The sequence below is a fragment of the Neofelis nebulosa genome, chromosome 8, assembly GCF_028018385.1.
Source record: "Neofelis nebulosa isolate mNeoNeb1 chromosome 8, mNeoNeb1.pri, whole genome shotgun sequence".
NCBI lineage: Eukaryota > Metazoa > Chordata > Mammalia > Carnivora > Felidae > Neofelis > Neofelis nebulosa.
In genome coordinates, this window is record NC_080789.1 from 31,929,659 (window position 1) to 31,946,496 (window position 16,838).

Genomic DNA, 16,838 nt, shown 5'->3' on the forward strand with positions numbered 1-16,838 from the left:
TATATTAATTAATCATAGTGACAGCATTCATTTGCTCTATTAGAGATTTTAAACGTTCAATCAGTTTATCAGAATATAGATTTTAGATCTAAAGTAGGTTTATAGTGTATTTTGTAATCATTGTAGAATGTTAGGAATGAGAGAGTGTCTGCATTGTGCGAATGGCAGCCTAGGTCCTTGGATTGCCCGTGAGAAGATTTACGTGGGGATCAGTGCTCAGAATAAAAACGTCCAGAAGGAAAGTAGCAAGCACAAAGCAGTTTATTAAAGTAAAAGTACACTCCAAGGTGGGAAAGGAGAGTGGGTAGGTTCCCTGAGGTGGAATAAGCCCCTAGGTTGTTTTGGAATTAGATAGTATTGGGTTTCTCTGGGCTGGGAGAAGCCCCATCATCTGGGAAACTCCTCCCACAGTTTGGGAGGGGGAGTCTGACCCTGTAACGTTTGCACCAGAACCTTCATGTGGCAGGTGGGATGATGAGGAGTAGAGGCAGGTAGGGGTATCTATGCATTATAGTGAGTCTAAGGGTTACCCTGGGGCAGAGGTGGAAGAGGAGAGTGCATGTTCTCTGCACCTGTGGCTCTTGATCTATCAGGCCCAGGGTCTTGAAGCCACAAAGCCCCCATGTTGAACTCTGGCTTATAATGTGTTCTTTTTTTTTTTTTTTTTTCTTTTAATTGTGGTCCTTGCCTCCATTTCAGGCCTCTGTCATTCCCTTTCAAGGACTTGGGACTCTGCCTCAGGGTGTTCCTTCCACTGCTCTTGTCTAGCCTCTACCTAACAGCTGTCTCTGTGGACCTCAGTTTCTCATCTGAAAAAATGAGAAAGTTGAACTACTTGACTTTATAATTCCATTCCAGCTCTGAAAGTCTTACAATTTTATATTCTTAACCTACTTATCCAAGATGTCTCTGACAATATTAACACTACTTTTGCTTTATTAAGAAGCTACCACTTTTAAGAAATTACTCTCTGAAAGAAAAAGAGAACCAGCAATAGTATTTGGTATCTTTTCAATCTCATTTCCCCCATTGTATTAAATTTTCTACATGAGATGTTATTTTTGGTAAGTTTCTGTCACGTTTTGGAGTATAAAATTGCTTGTGCTTTTGAATCTAATTCCTGAGTGTAGAAAATAATCATCTTTTGAAATACCTTGTATATATATAAATTTTTGCCACATGAAATCCTTGAGTGGTTGTTTTGTACTTTACCATTGTCATTTTAAACTAAAACTGTACTTTTATTCTGTGTGCACATGGATATGTGTATTTTAATGTGTCTTAAGAAATTATAGACCTGTGTGTTTACTTTAGTAAGACCTCATATTTTCATAATTTGATAATTATTTGTAGTAACTTCAGTTTTTGTTACATCTTGCAGGAGACATAGTATTTAAAGTGCTATTTTGTTCCTTATATTGTCTAGAGGTACAAAATTACTTGATGCAGTTGTTGCCAAAAATAGTAAATAACTACAAGGAAAAGTCTATTTTATGTTAAGTTTAAGGGTTAAGTGGAACAAAGAATTGTTCTTGTTTTGATTTGAATTAAGACTTAGGTTGTAGGGATACTTAGGACCCAATATTTGCTCTTTACAAAATTCCTATCCATCAGAGTGTTAATTGCAGCAACCTCACCATTAAATACATATGTTTGCTTATATTAGGCTCCAAGAAAACCATGCATATGAAGTGAAAAAAGTGAAAGCAGAAGTAGAGGATTTAAGGTGTCTTCTGGCTCAGTCACAAAAGGAGTCACAGAGTTTAAAATCTGAACTTCAGGCTCAAAAAGAAGCAAATTCAAGAGCTCCAACAACTACAATGAGAAATCTAGTAGAACGGCTAAAGAGCCAGTTAGCCTTGAAAGAGAAACAACAAAAAGTAAGTAACAACAGAGTATTGTCAGTATTTAGGGAATATATGTGGTAATAGATTGCTTTTAGAAAAGACTTGTAAAAGATTATATATATAAATCTGTTGTACTAAAAAATATGAGCTTTGTCTTATGCTATTAAGTAGGATATTGGCCTTTTGGTGGGGTTTTAAAGTACAGATATAGCCCAGTTTCTTTGTATGTTGTCATCAGTTTGATTTGTGGGTTATCTGTAGGAAATAAGGGGAAGTCTTAATCCCATTATTTTCTCTCCTTTTCTAACTGGGATTTTATGCTACTGAGGCTATTTTGAATAATATTTTGAATGATTGAACAATTTTGGGGAATATGAGGGAGATAATGACAGTGAGGAGGAAAGTTTAAAGAAGGAAGTCACAGAAATAGATTTTTGAGAAGCAGTTGGTCAGCGGATTGTCTGAGGTATTTTTAAAATTTATCTCAGGTTTGAGATACTCAATTGTTTTAGAAGGTGCCACTGTATTTCTGTGCTAGCTTGTGAAATTTATTGGCAAATTTCAAGTCTCTTCTAATCCTATCATTTTACTTGTCTATATAAATTCCATTAATTTCACTTGTACTAAGTAATTCAGAAAAATATCTAAACTTGGATATTGAAGGGGGGCACCTGGGTGGCTCAGTCAGTTAAACATCCAACTTCAGCTCAGGTCATGATCTCATGGTTCGTGGGTTCAAGCCCCATGTTGGGCTTTGTGCTAATAGCTCAGAGCCTGGAGCTTGCTTCAGAATCTGTGTCTCCCTCTCTTTCTGCCTTTCCCCAACTCCTGCTCTGTCTCTCTCGCTCTCAAAAATAAACAAACACTAAAAAATAAATAAATAAACAACCAAACTTGGATACTGAAAACAAAACATACGGCTTTTATAGCACAAATGGCTTGATTTAATATTGGTTCTCAAAATTAGTGTCAAGATTTTGAACTCACATGCAGTTTGAAAAGAATTGAGTGCAATTATTATAGAAATTTCATTTGAAAAAGTTGGACTCTTTGTGAATTATGTTTGCGTAAAGACATGGCATTTTAGGAAAATAGTTAAAAGTGATGCATGTTAATTTTTTTGTATTATGCGTTGTTCATATAAAATATTCTAAAAAAGTGTATATGTTATAATATTCAGGCACTTAGTCGAGCACTTTTGGAACTCCGGACAGAAATGACAGCAGCAGCTGAAGAACGTATTATTTCTGCAACTTCTCAGAAAGAGGCAAACCTCAATGTTCAACAAATGGTTGATCGACATACTAAAGAGCTAAAGGTGAATGTCAACACATTCATTAATATAACAAAATCCTTATAATTACTATTAGAAGAGGATCCACTTTGATATATAGCAATTTTGATAATGAATAGAGAATTTATTCCAATGAATTACTGATAGATAAACATACATTTTTGAGTAATAAGAATCTTCATTGTTCTCACACTGACGGTCATCTTGGAAATTAGCAAAAATAGACCATTATTAGCTACTTCTTCCTAATAGAATTAACGAAGATTTTACTTAGAATTTTTGTTTCTGTGTTGATGAGATATGTATGTAGATTTCCTTGTTTTATTTCTTTTGCTTCATCAAATTTTTCTAATTTTTTACTGGTTCATAATATGAGTTAATTAGCTTTCCTTTTTTTCTCCCTGAAATAGTTTATGGAGATTATATAGTCCTTGACATTTAATCCATAGAGCTGTGTAACTCTGAAGGCTTTTTTGAAGTTAAATATGTATTTTTTTGGCTATGTATTTTATTGTTTTCAAACATGATAGAGCATTAGATTTGGTGATTTAAGATTATTTTTACAAAACACATGTATTTCATAATGGTTTTTAAATTTCTTTACATAAAGTTTCATAGAGTATATTCTGCATAACGTGAAAAATATAAAAATTGTGTTTTATTTTGTTTGTAATTTTGATTTACTCTTGACTTACTTGTGTGTGCTCTTCACCACCATTAAATTGTGTAGGGACTGGATTTTACTTAGGTGTTTTTGTTTTGCTTTGTTTTTAAGTTTATTTCTTTAGTAATCTCTCTACCTATCATGGGGCTCAAACTCACAACCCTGAGGGGCACCTGGGTGGCTCAGTCAGTTAAGTGTCTGACTTTGGCTCAGGTCACGATCTCACAGTTCATGAGTTCAGGCCCCAGGTCAGGCTCGGTGCAACATCTCAGAGCCTGGAGCCTACTTCAGATTCTGTGTCTCCCTCCCTCTCTGCCCTCCCCTGCTTGCATTCGCTCTCTCTCAAAAATAAGTAAACAGTAAAAATTTTTTAAAAAAACCTCAGGACCAAGATCACCATCAAGAGTCACATGCTCTTCTGACTGAGCCAGACAGGCGTCCTTCTCTCTCATTGTACCTATATGTACAATGAGTACATATAGGTACAATGAATCTCTCATTGTACCTATCAAGATTATCAGTATAGTTGACAGTAAAAACCCATTAAGTAAATAAATATATAAACAGGAATACCCCTTTGTTGATTTCTTCCTCAATACCTCTTTGCCTGAAATGTCATCTTCTCTGAATCCTTAACAGTCTTAAAGTCCTTTTTCTTGAAGCCTTTTCTGACTTCTCCTGGACAGTGTATGTTTCTTCTAACTGTATTATAATAGTGCTAAATTTCTTGTTAGTGTTATTGGTAATAATTTTGACCTGTAGTAGTTTATCCAACAAAACCTACTAAGTACCAGTATTTTTATCGTTGTTACTGTATGGGACAGCTGGGAACTCCTGTATAGTGGGTGGCTTCAACATACTGTCAAGCACTGCAAGTTACCCTTTTATGTCCTGTCTTTACAAAGTGGGTTAGTACTACAAGTTAGAGATTTTGTTTTATACTGGCATTTTAAATGCCATGTACATTCATATGTCCTTGTTCCTTTAAATCAGTTCCACCGTAATAAAACCTTTGCTTATTTGATAAAATTTTGTTTCTGGGTGTTTGCTGAAGCTGAATTGCCTTAGACTGTTTCTTCATGTTTTGTTTTTCTCAAAAGAGACTTGGTTCATTTGAAACGAAGACAGAAAAATACATGTAGTTAGTGGGGTTTTTTTCCCTGCGACCTTAAAAATTCAGATTGAAACTTTACTTTTAGTAAGTTTTAATTTTATAAGCATTAACTAAACCTTTTTTAATAAGTATTATTAAAAATAATTTGTTTCAATAAAAATTTAGATCCACTTTCTTTTTAATAAGTAATAGATGTATTATATTTTATTGTTGATACTTGATGAAGATTCATGAATTAAACCTCTCTTTGTTTTAGTCACAAATTGAAGACTTAAGTGAAAATCTTTTAAAGTTGAAAGAAGCTCTTAAAACAAGTAAAAACAGAGAAAACTCATTAACTGATAATTTGAATGACTTAACCAATGAACTGCAAAAAAAACAAAAAGCTTATAATAAAATGCTTAGAGAGAAAGATGGAATTGATCAAGAGAATGATGAACTGAAAAGGCAAATTAAAAGACTGACCAGTGGATTACAGGTAATTTTATGTCTAATTGTGGTAATGTCTTTTATTTAAAATATGTAGGTAGTTTATTCCCACTTTTTAATTTCACCTATTTGCTGAAACAACTTTCAGATCACTTTGATTAATGTGGCTAATTCCTTCAGTGACCTCTGTTGTATTTGTTGTTTTAGAGTAGCCTATCTTTAAAATGCAGAAGCATCCATAGTGCGTCAGTAGTGCATTTAGAAAATGTGGTTAGCTATAGCCTCAAAAGTTTCTATAATTGGACTATTTATTGTGTATTTTGTTTGGTACTTTTTTACTTCTAAAATGTAAAAATACATCTTATATTTTAGGGAAAATCTCTGTTAGATAATAAACAAAGTTTAATTGAAGAACTCCAAAAGAAAATTAAAAAGCTAGAAAGCCAACTGGAAAGAAAGGTGGATGAGGCAGAAATGAAGCCTATGAAAGAAAAGGTATGTGAAGAAACATACTGATTAATATGTTTAACGTAATGATAGCCTAACTTAAATTATAGAATTGATGAATAGGTAATATATGCTAGAGGCTCCTGGGCTGCTCATTTGGTTGAGAGTCTAACTCTTGATTTTGGCTCAGGTCATGATCCCAGGGTCATGGGATTGAGCCCTAATTTGGCTCCATGCGCTTGGAGCCTGCTTCAGATTCTGTCTCTCCCTCCCTCTGCCTGCCCCTCTCCCCGGCTTGTGCGTGCGCACGCTCTCTCTCTCTCTCTCTCTCTCTCTCTCTCAAAAATACTGTATTAATTTGAGGACCTAACACGTAATATAAATAATATAGAGAAGTCTAAGATGAGTTTCTGTCCTTTAGAAATTTAGTGACCCTAGATCATGACCTGAACCAAAATCAAGATTCAGGCACTAACCAACTGAGCCATGATGGTGCCCCTATAATGTAATTCCCGCTCAGAAGTGACTACAACATCGTTATGTCCTCTTCCTGACAAAGTACCTCTAAAATCCCCTCACACCTTACATATCCAGCTTTTCCCCAATATAGTTGTTTATGCAGGTAGGTGCTTTTGACCTTTGGGAAAGAAAGTTGGGTGTTTTTAGTCTACTACCTTGACCCAAATGTGTCCTTTTTATCATCCAGTAGAATGGACTGTTAGTTCAGGGTAAACAAAGTGATTTGGAATTCAGTATTGGTAGTAATCAATAACGAAACCACTCATAAATTGATTCTGTAATGTGAGAAAAGTTGCTTAAAATTTTCTAACAGGTTAACTAGTCAACTATTTTGTAATAAATATTACTGATAGAAATTATCAATCCTCCAAATCCCTTCAATTGGCTAAAGTGCATATAATTAAATTTGTTACAAATAATAAAATGAAGACTTAGTAGCACTGAAAATATCAATAGAGACCTGAGAAATATTGGTGTTAGTAGTAGCCTGGAGAAGCTAAGGTTAGGAAAAATTTTTATTGTAAAATTTGTGCAGAAAATATTCAATATCTATAAAATAATTTCAATAACATGGACATAAAAAAGAAAATTAAGCCACTGAATAGAAAATAGTAATGGGATTAAAATGTCTTAATAGAGTATATTCCAAAAAATTTTTGTCCTATGAAAATTCACCAGTGTTAGTATAATTTTTATTAAAATATTTTCATTTATATACATTGAACCACAATACTTGCTGTCTGAAGCTTTTCTGGTAAAAATTGCAAGATAAAAATGTCCTTATTCTTACAGTTTGCTTTTTTTTGCTGCCTCCCCACTTGAACGAAGGTCTAATCCTCAGATACCAGTTCCTAACCTGATTCCTGTCAGAAAGCCTTGTGACTTTGCCTAGACTCCTAATCTCTGTTTCAGTTTATTTCTCCTTAAAATAGAAATGATACTATTTGCATTGCCAATTTCCCAAGATTATTTTGGCAGTCAAATGAGACAATATGTGCAAGTCTTTTGTAAGCCATCAAGTCCATACCACTGTATGATATTATATTATTACTAATTAGAAAAAGAGGACAACACATAGAGCAACACTAATATTAAATTTTCTATCCAGGAATCTAGCAAGAGTATTATTTCAAATTCCACAGTATTGGGCGTTTCTAATTTATGGATGTTTTTATACTCAATGATTTCATGCTGAAATTTCTGTACATTTTTCTCTGTCAACGCACCCCCATGCCTTACATTCCTGTGTTTTTTATGCTGTTATACTTTTCTCCATAGCATTTATTATTATCTGACATACTAGAGATTTACCTATGTGTTTATCTTTTGGACTATAAGCTTTAATGGCAGGAATTCTACCTGTTTATTGTTGTATAACCACCACCTACAACAGTCCCTAGTCCCTAGCATGTATTAGATACTCAGTATTTGTTAAATGAATGAAAAATTTTAAATGCAGTCACATTATTCTGAAACCCATCCTAAGTGGCTCTTGGTACACAAACCATGAGAAAAGAACTTCTCCCTGCATCTTCTCTTCTCCCCCAGTCAAGAACAGATCTGTGGTGATGTTTGCCTTTGTTATTTTTTTCTTGTGGTTCATTTTTAAATAATTCCAGCCTTGTTTCCCTCAGTCTTACTTCAGAGGCTGGTATCAGAGGGTAAATGCCCAATTCCATGCTGCAGAATTATTTATTTATATACCATTATGCCCAAGCTAATATTTACATTCCTGGAAGTACACAAAATTTCTTGTATATATTTCAGAAAAAAATAATTATTAAACATTTACCGAAGTTTTTATGTTTTTTTAAAGGATAGTTGCTAACTGAATTAAATAAATAAGGTAAAAAATTGGCCAGTATCAAAGAAGATAGTTTTGATAGGGCAATGTATCTTAGATGGGCATTTGACTTTAAACTATGGCTTTTAACTCTTTCAGCCCTGACATTGCCTTTTGTAATAAACAGTTTTTTATAATATCCACATGAAATTTATGGTTAATAGAAATTACCTACATGTGTAATTTCAAAAATATCATTATAGGGGCGCCTGGGTGGCTCAGTCGGGTAAGCGTCTGACTTCGGCTCAGGTCATGATCTCATGGTTCGTGAGTTCGAGCCCTGTGTCGGGCTCTGTGCTGACAGCTCGGAGCTTGGAGCTGCTTCAGAGTCTGTGTCCCCCTCTCTCTCTGCCCCACCCCTGCTTGTGCTCTGTCTCTCTCTGTCTTTCAAAAATGAATAAACACACAAAAATTTTTTTTTTAAATATTATTATAAATGTCCTAATTGAAATATAAAGGAGAAACAAAATAATTCACAAAAATAATATGTTTCTACATCTGTCATGTTTCAACATGAAGATGCTCTGGCATACTACACTAGAAAACATAAGGAAATAGACTTATAGCATTAAGGTGAATTCAGAGCTACAAGTGCAAACTGATGGAAATGTATTCAGTGGCATTACTAATGCCATTAACTATTTCTCTTCCGTGCTCAGCACTTACCAGCAGCTATCATACTACAAAATATTTTTTTTTCTTGCTTTTTTTCTGTACTTTGCTCCCCTTCCCTGATCTATCCAACCAACATAAATTAGACTATAATGCTTTTTCTCTGATTTTTCTCTGATCAGAGAGTGCTTCTACACTTAATGCCGAGAGTGGTATGGCAGATGATTAGCAGTATATAACCATCTGTTGGATAAGATTTGAAGAGGCTGTGATGCTAGGAGATTGCTATTTTGGTCAAAATTGGGTTGGTCATTTGTACATACATATTTTTGTTAGAAGCTTACGTTGGTCATGATCATCTTTATTAGAATCTTTACTTAAAGACTTTTAAGTCTGTTGACATTAATCCAAACTGTTCCCTAGAATTTTACCATCAATAATAGAATACAGAACCTTTAAACTGAAGGGCATTTTTGTTAGTAGCTTGGCATGTCTAAAGATTCTAGACATTATATAGCAAAATGAATGTATTCACATATTCCCTAGGAGGTATTGGTTTACCATTGTTCCAGTAAATTGTAATTAATAAATCCTGAAATTAAAATATTGGTAATTTTCTCCCTCGTTATTGTTTACAGAGTGCCAAAGAAGAATTAATTAGGTGGGAAGAAGGTAAAAAATGGCAAACCAAAATAGAAGGAATTAGAAACAAGTTAAAAGAAAAAGAGGGGGAAGTGTATATTCTAACAAAGCAGTTGAATACTTTGAAGGATCTTTTTGCCAAGTGAGTTTAAATTTAACCCTAGTTAATTATTTGTGAAGTCTTTAATTGATCTGGAAGTTACATAGTTTTATTGTATTTGATAGTACATATTTGATGTTATATTTGAGAAATTTCATAGTTTTAATTATGATTTATTATCTGTGATTCACTTTATTTTCTTTAAAATGTGTTTAAAATTATTTTAACAATTTGTAAATGGAGTTTCCTACAATTTTGAAATGTTAGCTCATAGCAAATACAGCAAGATCTAGTTTTTGGGTTTTTTTTATGATGTTGTTTAATTAGTAGTAAGCTTCAGTTTAATAAATTGAACAAGTAAAACAGTGAATTTTATATTTTCATGATGCTATATTGAATCCCACAGGGCTGACAAAGAGAAACTTACTTTGCAGAGGAAACTAAAAACAACTGGCATTACTGTTGATCAGGTTATGGGAGTGCGAGCTTTGGAGTCAGAAAAAGAGTTGGAAGAATTGAAAAAGAGAAATCTTGACTTAGAAAATGACATATCATATATGAGGTAAGCTGTTATGTGAAAATGTGGGACCTATTACAATGAAGAAATACTGGCTGACCCAAAAAAACTGATGTAATGAATGTGTATTATTTAGGCTTGGGTTCTGTTCTCTTTTCCCGTGGGAATTAAGATAGGTTCTTTGTATGCCACGTAATTTGGATTGTATTCTTGAACTTCTGAATATCATGTTGTGAAACTTTGGATCTTGGTTAAATGGAAAATGTAGTATTTTTGTTTTCACAGGCAGGCAGTCTTGGATAGGTTCAGGCCCCGAGTTCCCACCTGCTTTCTTTGGGCTGTGGTTCTAACATCAATTTTGTTTTCAAAGCCTTTATAGTCTCTTTGGTTCTGTCCTGCCTGTGCACCTCCCTGTTGGAAGTCTGGTATACGGGCTGCCTTCCATCCATTAGTTCAGTTCTGTGAGTCGTTGCTACTGTAAGATCAGATTCATACACACACAGCTCAACGTTGAGGCCAGAAGTTCATGAACGACATTATAGGATCCCTTTCTTGAGTTCCTCCCTTTCTGCCATCTCCCTGACACTGTCTGTTTCCCCAGGGCTCCCGCTTTTCGTATTTCAGATGAAATCTGGGGCTCTGGTTACCCTGTTCTACTGTTTACTTTAGCAATTTTGTGTATGTCTGGAGCCAAGCAATAGGAGGGCAGAAAGGGGAATGGGGAGGGAGGGGGCTACTTCCCGTCTACCCCTTTAGTAATCACAACTCTACCAATTTCCTAAATATTTTGACTCCTGTGGGTTCCCATGCAGCCTATGCCACCAGTAACATGGGATTGCTTGAGGGTTGGAGTACGAGAGAACAGAGAGAACAAAAAAATATTGGGGGGGTGAGATTTTGTCTTGGAGAGTATCATAAGTGCCCTCTCTCCTTGCTGGAGCTAGAACTCTAAGGCTTCCCTGGAGCTTCCTCCCTCAGTGCTAACACTCACCTTCAGGTTTCAAGCAGTGTTGTGTTCAGCCCAAGACACACTAGAAGCAATGGAAAGGTAAATTGCTGCTGTTTGCTGCGACTTCAGATTCTGGTATACTGTCCCACTCTGTAAAATATTTACTTTTCAGAGTTCTCAAATAGCTGTTCCATGCATTTGGGAGAGACAAGATTGGGTGTGTTTACTCCACTCTACCTAGAACCAGACCCCCTCCCTGCCCCCAGTGTCATTTCTTTAGCAAAGCTTTTGAAATTGGTTTCATCATCTCTTTCCAAGCTATGTCTTCTGATAAAATCATGTCTTAACACCCAAAACTGTAATTTTCTGCTTTATTCATTTCTTCTTAGATGAACTTAGATTAGTTTTACAAAATTTGTTACTTCTTCTTCTAAGTACTTACAAGCAGCCCAGAATCATATTAATGATTATTTTCTAAGTGTGGTACCTGCCTGTTATATTTGGACATGGGGATACTTACTGTTCTTAATTTTTTTTTAATATGAAATTTGTCACATTGGTTTCCATGTTCTTAAATTTATCATATGTTTTTCCTCTCCATTGATCTTCAAAAATTACCATTAGTGCTTCTTTATTAATGCCTGTGATCATGTCTGTATTAATGTAATATGAACTTCTTTAAAGAAGTACCCATGAGTTTCTAGCCTACATTCGATTCCCTTTTTTTCTAAGTCATTGTTTCTTAAATCCTTCAGAATTTTCCTTGATGGAGAAGAAAAAAGTGATTAAGAATTCTTTCTTGCAACATCTATTTTGTAGTTACTGTCTGATCCCAGTAGTGGCTCCTTCTCTTCTTTGTTTTTCTTGATCTGAACATGTGTTCAAAACAATGTTAAACCCTTTTTTTCTCCTTTGCAGTTTTCACAGGATCAAATATTTTCGTTTTGAAACCTAATACTTTTAGAGGTTTAATTTGTTTTTTCTAATAATGTGAACCTGTATGGGCTGAAATAATTGGAGAAGATTTGATAGAAGAGATTGAACTGGCCTTCTGTCTCAGTTCAACTGTGAATTTCTAAATTTTATGAATCGAATCTAGATATTAAAGGGAGGAAGGACATTCCAAGAAAGCAGAACCCTAGCAGAGACATGGTGGCAGGGGTGAAACTTTCATGTTGGGTAAGGGCAGATTTTTTTGCCTTACTAAAGGTGGACTCCTGGACAATTAGGTTGAATAGGTATAGTGGGGCCAGATTATGAAGGGCCTTAGGCGACACATGTGAGACTTGGACTAACAGATTGTTATCTGGCACCACTAAGAGCCTTTTTTATATTGTTGAGCTTTTTGAGAAGTATGTCATGATATTATTATATAGTGTTTTAAAAATAGTATTTTGATTCATCTTACACAATTCCATATAAATAGATGCATGTTCTTTAAAGATGTTAATGTATTTCTATAAATCTAAATACACTTGTTAACTCATAATTCAAAAGAGCCCTACAGTGAATCCTCTATAATATATATGTAATTAGACTATATAATTAGACTATATATATAATATATATATGTAATATATATATAATTAGACTATAATCTAAATAGTCATGTCCTAATTTTTATAAAATTTATAAGTTTTATAGAAATTAAAATAAATACAATGTTAACAAATACATTATATATTTTCTTTTCTGTATTTTAATACAATAAAGCTGTGGAAAGTTGGTGTTTGAATAGTAAAGAGTCTCTTGTTTTTTATCATAGGACCCGTCAAGCTCTTCCTCGAGATTCTGTCATAGAAGATTTACATTTACAAAATAGATACCTCCAAGAAAAACTACATGTTTTAGAAAAACAGTTTTCAAAGGATGCATATTCTAGACCTTCAGTAAGTGTACATCTTTTTATTTTTCTGTTTTTAGTAAAAGTGATATAAACTTTTACCTTTATCTGGCCCAAAACCTTAAGCTTCTTCTTATTAATATTAATGTACTAAATCCAACTTTTATTTTTGCCAGGTACTGATGTATATTAACTTGTTTAATCCTTCTTACATAAGTAGACCTAAGATTCTTAGACTTTGCATAAAACTGTATTCCAGAGATTTTAAAGAAGTTATTATTTTGAGTTTTGCTGTGGCAAGAACATACAATTAAGTAAATTAGAAAAATACAGCATTGTTTCCATTCAAACGTGTGATACATTTCTAGTTTTCCTTTATAAAAAAATCATTAATGTAGAATTGTTTGTTGTATATTACCTTAAAGCAATAGTGTGTATATTTTTGGGTTTTTTTTCCTTCTTTTCATGTTTCTTCTCTTTCTTCTGCTTCAAGCAGAATCTGTTATGTGACACAACTACGCTTTCTACCCTTGCTACCAGTGTTAATAAATATAGCCATAATATTTATCACAAAAAGAGCACTTTCCACAAGAACAAAAAAAAACCCATAATGGTGTTCAGAATTAAAAATGGGAAGGGAATAGATGCCAGTAACAACTTACATCATCAGGTACCTAAAAGTATTCTACGGCATTACAGTAATGAAGAAAGACACACAACAGAAGATATTGTAGATTCTGCGGAGTTAAATAAATCTGAGGCAAGACCAAAAAATAAATCAAGTCCGTTTAGGTCAACTAATGGTACCATGGCAGATGTTAAGTCCAATTTTGAAAATGAACCAGATCCTGAAATTGAGAAAATTAATCAAGGCTATCATGAAAATAATAAACAGGAACATGAAAACAAGGAAGAGAATGAGCTAGGCAAGAATGTGAAAGGAAAGGGACACACAGCTGAAGATGTGAGTCACGACCACCACCTGGATCCAGAAGGATCTGCCGGAGAAGACCGTGATTGTGCCACAGTTGCTGCTGCACTGACTGAGAGTGCTGAGGAGGAAGCACAGGCAAATTCTGAAACCGATGTACCAGTCCAGCCAAGAAATGAAGTGTCCCAGGTTTGAGTCCATGGCAGTCCTGTGTTTGTTTCTTATAGCAAGTGGTATACAGTATGTGGTGCAAACGGAAATCAATTGCATAGGATTTGTAAAAAAATATTAACTATTCATGAAGTGTGTATTAAGCTCTAATTGACGAGTTCCTATAAAAATTAATGGTTATGCATTTCTTATTGATTTTAGTACTCACTGTTTTATTGATTTTAGTACTCACTTAAAAAGTGTTAGGTAACAGGATAACAAAAACCAGGCTCTTTAGAGGTGTGCATTTTGCCTTAGAAATTTCTAACTCAAGGTGCTCTGAAATCTCATCACAAACTTTTATTACAGTGAATAGTATCAGTAAAAATGTGTTAGGATACTGTGTGACATTATTTGGTCATCTTTTTGCCACATATTTTATAACATACTTTTTTATAATGAATAAAGGGAGTTTTCATGTGTTGCTGTCTATGTTGTATTAGGCTCGATGCTGAGGTATAATTTTCACATATTTGCAGAGTATTGTTTCTGTTTTACATGGGAAGCTTGGAGCATGAGTATCATCTCTAGTGATGCAGAACCAGGATCTAAACACAGGTCTAACTTCACAGTTGATGATGTCTCCATGTACACACTGCTTTTGGTCAGTTTACAATGCAGTACAGACTAAGACATGTTTGTCTCCACTTGAAATCAAATAGAATATATCTTTTTTTTTTCCCCTCATCCTTTCCACCTAGATATGCCAGTCACCTAAGTCCTAAACACATCAATAAAAACAAACATTTAAATCTTAAGAGAAAATGGGGAGGGGGGGTGCCTGGGTGGCTCAGTTGGTTAAGCATCTGACTCTTGATTTCTGCTTAGGTCATGATCTCATGTTTCATGGGATCGAGCCCTGCATCAGGCTCCACACTAATAGTGTGGAGCCTGTTTGGGATTCTCTCTCTCCCTCTCTCTCTGCCCCTCCCCCACTCTCTCAAAATAAATAAACATTTAAAAAAATAAAAATAAAGGTTAGGAAAACATGGATGAAAGTGACTTCTTATTTCATATCTTTATCCAAGTTCATAATGCTTCTCTTTTTTCCCTTGATAATAAGTAACTGTAAAATTGAGGCTCCCACTGTGTTTCTTAACTCCCATCCACTAAGAATTTGGTTTCTAGCACTGTATTCCTTTCAACAGGATTCCTCTTCCATAAAAGAATTGGAAATCTCATAAAATTCATTATGCAAGAATTTTACTTATATTACTTTTACACAATACAGAGTTTCATTAGAATTTGTTTTCCAGAAATTGGACGATTTCAACTAATACTTTTTGTTTTTTGAGAATTGTGGGGAAAAAACGATCTGTATGTACTTACATAATTGCATCCATGTTTTAGGAGAATGTGTTAAAAAAAAAAATCCTCATGTGAGATCATCAGATAGAATTACTCTCTTCTGTGGTTGATAATTAGCAAATATTATGTCTGTCAATCAGTGGTACCCATAAGTGTTTATCACTTGTTAAATCGCTACCACAGACAGAAGAGATGAAGTGAGGGTGACAGAAGAGCTCAGGGACAGGGCATTCATTACAGATTTCCATGTCTGAAGAGGCCTTAAAAATTACCCCATCTTGTGCCTTCATTTGTAAGATGCAGAAACTGAGGACCTTGCAGGTGGCATGCTTTGCCTAGTGTTAGCCTAATAGTAGCAGAATCAGAATGGATACTTGGGTTATTTGACAGAGAATGAGCATAAGCAAGGACATATTCCTGTGGTCCAGACATTAACAAATATATCTGTCTTTTGCACACAAAGAGATGCACACACATTCCTTTGAACAAAGACAAGTCAGGTTGGACACAGGCAGTGTTTCTGCCAGGGTTCTGCGCCCTCAGGTCAGAATCAAATAGCCTAGAATTTCTTTACTTTTCTATATTCTATGTTTTAATGTCTTTAATTTCTTTTGCTTTTATTACCCAAGGGTAAATATATCGGAATATGAAGTATTTAACCTACTGCTAATTTAAAAGCTATTATAGAGCCATGGATATATTTGTATAACATTGCATTTTTTAAACTATAATGTCTTTGGAGTTATTGACTTGGTAGCCCATCAAACCACAGAGAGAGAATGGGATGGGGGAGGAAAAACTAAAGCTATGCTGAGTACTTGCACAAAATGTTTCATATGATGCTCATAACAATCATAGGAGGTGGGTGGTTTTCTACCCCCTTTATAGAAAAAAGGAAATCAAGCACATATTTCTCTTTCAAATGACCTGTAGTTTAGAATGAGAAGTAAGAATGAACATAAATAATAGCCCAAGGTAGATTCGTGCCAAAAGAAATGCAATATAGTGTTACTGGATATCAGAGGAGGAAGTTATTACTTGCACTTAAGGAACGAAGAAGAGCTTTCCGAAAGAGGAAAGAATTAAGGCACTTCTTTTTGGAGGCTCGTGTGTTAGTTTGCTAGGGCTATTGTAACAAAGCACCACAGATTTGGTGACCTGACAAATTTATTCTCACAGTTCTGGAAGCCATGAGTCCAAAATCAAGGTATTGGCAGGGTTGATGACTCCTTTAACCTGTGAGGGAAGAATCTATTCCAGGCCATTCTGCTTGGCTTGTAGATGGCCAGTTGTGCCCTCTTTACATTATCTTCTTTCTATGCATATCTCTGTATCAAAATTTCCCTTTTTCATAAGAACACTACTCATACCGGGTTAGGGCCAACCCTAATGACCCTAACTTGAGTACCTCTGGAAAAGCCCTATATCCAAACAAGGTCACATTCTGAGGTACTGGGATTAGGACTTCAACGTATGAATTTTGGGGTGGGGTAGGATTTAGGGCATAATATAAACCATAACAAATAATAGTCATTTTACTTTTGGACAGGAAAAATTAGCACAAATTAG

General features: G+C 34.7%; 1 protein-coding gene across 7 annotated transcripts in view; it reads left to right on the forward strand.

The window, feature by feature from the left end:
* CEP290 (centrosomal protein 290) overlaps nucleotides 1-16,838 on the forward strand; it is a 92,891-nt gene that overhangs the window by 58,938 nt on the left and 17,115 nt on the right. For 5 of the 7 annotated variants that reach the window (XR_009265487.1, XR_009265486.1, XM_058741841.1 and 2 more), the window contains 8 exons: nucleotides 1,667-1,880; nucleotides 3,028-3,165; nucleotides 5,176-5,397; nucleotides 5,721-5,843; nucleotides 9,408-9,553; nucleotides 9,918-10,073; nucleotides 12,743-12,866; nucleotides 13,317-13,940. Coding sequence is in view for 5 of the 7 variants with exons in the window: in XM_058741841.1 (XP_058597824.1) it covers nucleotides 1,667-1,880; nucleotides 3,028-3,165; nucleotides 5,176-5,397; nucleotides 5,721-5,843; nucleotides 9,408-9,553; nucleotides 9,918-10,073; nucleotides 12,743-12,866; nucleotides 13,317-13,940 (1,747 nt within the window). In the remaining 2 variants the exon portion in view is untranslated. The remainder of the gene's footprint in view (nucleotides 1-1,666; nucleotides 1,881-3,027; nucleotides 3,166-5,175; nucleotides 5,398-5,720; nucleotides 5,844-9,407; nucleotides 9,554-9,917; nucleotides 10,074-12,742; nucleotides 12,867-13,316; nucleotides 13,941-16,838) is intronic. The other 2 variants (XM_058741845.1, XM_058741846.1) reach the window with 2 other exon arrangements.